The sequence below is a fragment of the Haplochromis burtoni genome, unplaced genomic scaffold (assembly GCF_018398535.1).
Source record: "Haplochromis burtoni strain Fernald_Lab_line unplaced genomic scaffold, NCSU_Asbu1 Contig_868, whole genome shotgun sequence".
Classification (NCBI taxonomy): Eukaryota; Metazoa; Chordata; class Actinopteri; order Cichliformes; family Cichlidae; genus Haplochromis; species Haplochromis burtoni.
Window position 1 is genome coordinate 48,462 of NW_024583229.1, and position 1,491 is coordinate 49,952.

Genomic DNA, 1,491 nt, shown 5'->3' on the forward strand with positions numbered 1-1,491 from the left:
TGCTGCACAATAATGTTTAATATTTAGTATTTACTGTCATATTCCCATATATCATTGTGATGTTGTTTATTCTATTACTCTTGTTCTCTTCTGCTTGTTTTCTTGTTTCTTTCTCAACAGGTGATCCAGGTGATTGATATTTGTATCTTTTGTCTATTTGTTTTGTTGGTTTTTGTTTTTTGCCCTTTATCCCCGTCTCTCTTCTCCGCTGTTTTTCTTTCTCCCCAGTCATGTCTGTCCCGTGTGTAGCAAGTGAAAATAAAAGAAAATAAACAATAAAAGTAAAGGTGAATCAAATAGACCAATACGGCAAGGCTGGGAGGGTCCATTTGGTAAAGAGCACAATGGATTAGCAGTCAATCGCCTTAACCTCTCGGCCACCTGGTACAGGGACTCTGGCTTCACCTCATGCTGAGTCTGAGCTCAGATGGTAGTGTGCTCGATGCCCGCCTGCTCCGGCAGACCGGAGATATGCTGTCCAGCTGCAGAGCTTTCCTCAAGGAGCCGTTGGCGGTCGGGTTCAGCAGCACCATGAGCCTCTTCGAATGTGTGCAGCTGTTTACTGCCCATCCAAACCTGCCGTGTCCTCCAAACCCGAGAGTCTCGAGTCCACGACGCTGCAGAGCTGCAAGAGTGCGAGTTTCCTGTGATCTTCTGCAAATGCAGCACAAACTTCATCACTGTTTCAACAATAAGGCTGCAGCGTGAAATATAAGACATGTAGAGTCCATCTATCACCCACCGGCTCGCTCGTGCTGAGAGAGAGCACTGCAACATCTGCGCTAACAGCCCGCAGGCTCAGCACTCAGTCAGCAGCCCATCTCAGCCCGCCTTGCGGCATGGAGGAGGTGGCTGAGAGCTGAAGCCAATGAACCGCCAGTCCTTTGTGCTCTGCACGCGTGGGTTTGACTCCCATCCTTGTGAGGGTGGTTCAGAGTTATGAGCTTCAGGATGTCCTGACTCCCGGGTGATGCTGGCTTTGTTAGAGCAGACCACAGTTAGCTTGCAGTTGTCTGATCTGTTTCCTCCTTGAACGTCTTGACGCAGAGTTTTTATTTATGGCGTCCTTCGTCATAACCAGGTTATTTTTTTCATTTCTGCAGATGATGAAAGACTTTTATTTTGAAATCCACCTTTGTCTGTAAATGAGTTTCCACTCGGTCTGTTTGAGGTCATCATCAGGATGATCTTTGGATGAGCTTTATTTAAACTGCTGCAGGTGAACAAACACATGACCCTAAAACAAAATTGCGTCAGACGATCTCTAATGTCATTCTGACACTTCCTGTTCTGTGCCCCAGCTGCGCTCACAGAGCGACGCCCACCAGAGGAGCCTCGGCCACCTCAACAGGAAGTTACGGCAGCTCAGCAGGTCCATGCACAACACCGACCAGCTGACTGTGGAACAGCTGAAATTCACCATCGAACTGCTGAGAGCGCTGAACCAGCTGCTGCACACACAGGTGCACACACACACACACACACACACAC

General features: G+C 48.2%; 1 protein-coding gene across 1 annotated transcript in view; it reads left to right on the top strand.

Annotated features, from left to right (window-relative positions):
- The window catches only part of LOC102314061, a 39,988-nt gene that overhangs the window by 4,168 nt on the left and 34,329 nt on the right, over window positions 1-1,491 (top strand). Inside the window, exon 5 of the mRNA XM_005950859.3 lies at window positions 1,302-1,463. Coding sequence (XP_005950921.2) covers window positions 1,302-1,463 — 162 coding nt within the window. The remainder of the gene's footprint in view (window positions 1-1,301; window positions 1,464-1,491) is intronic.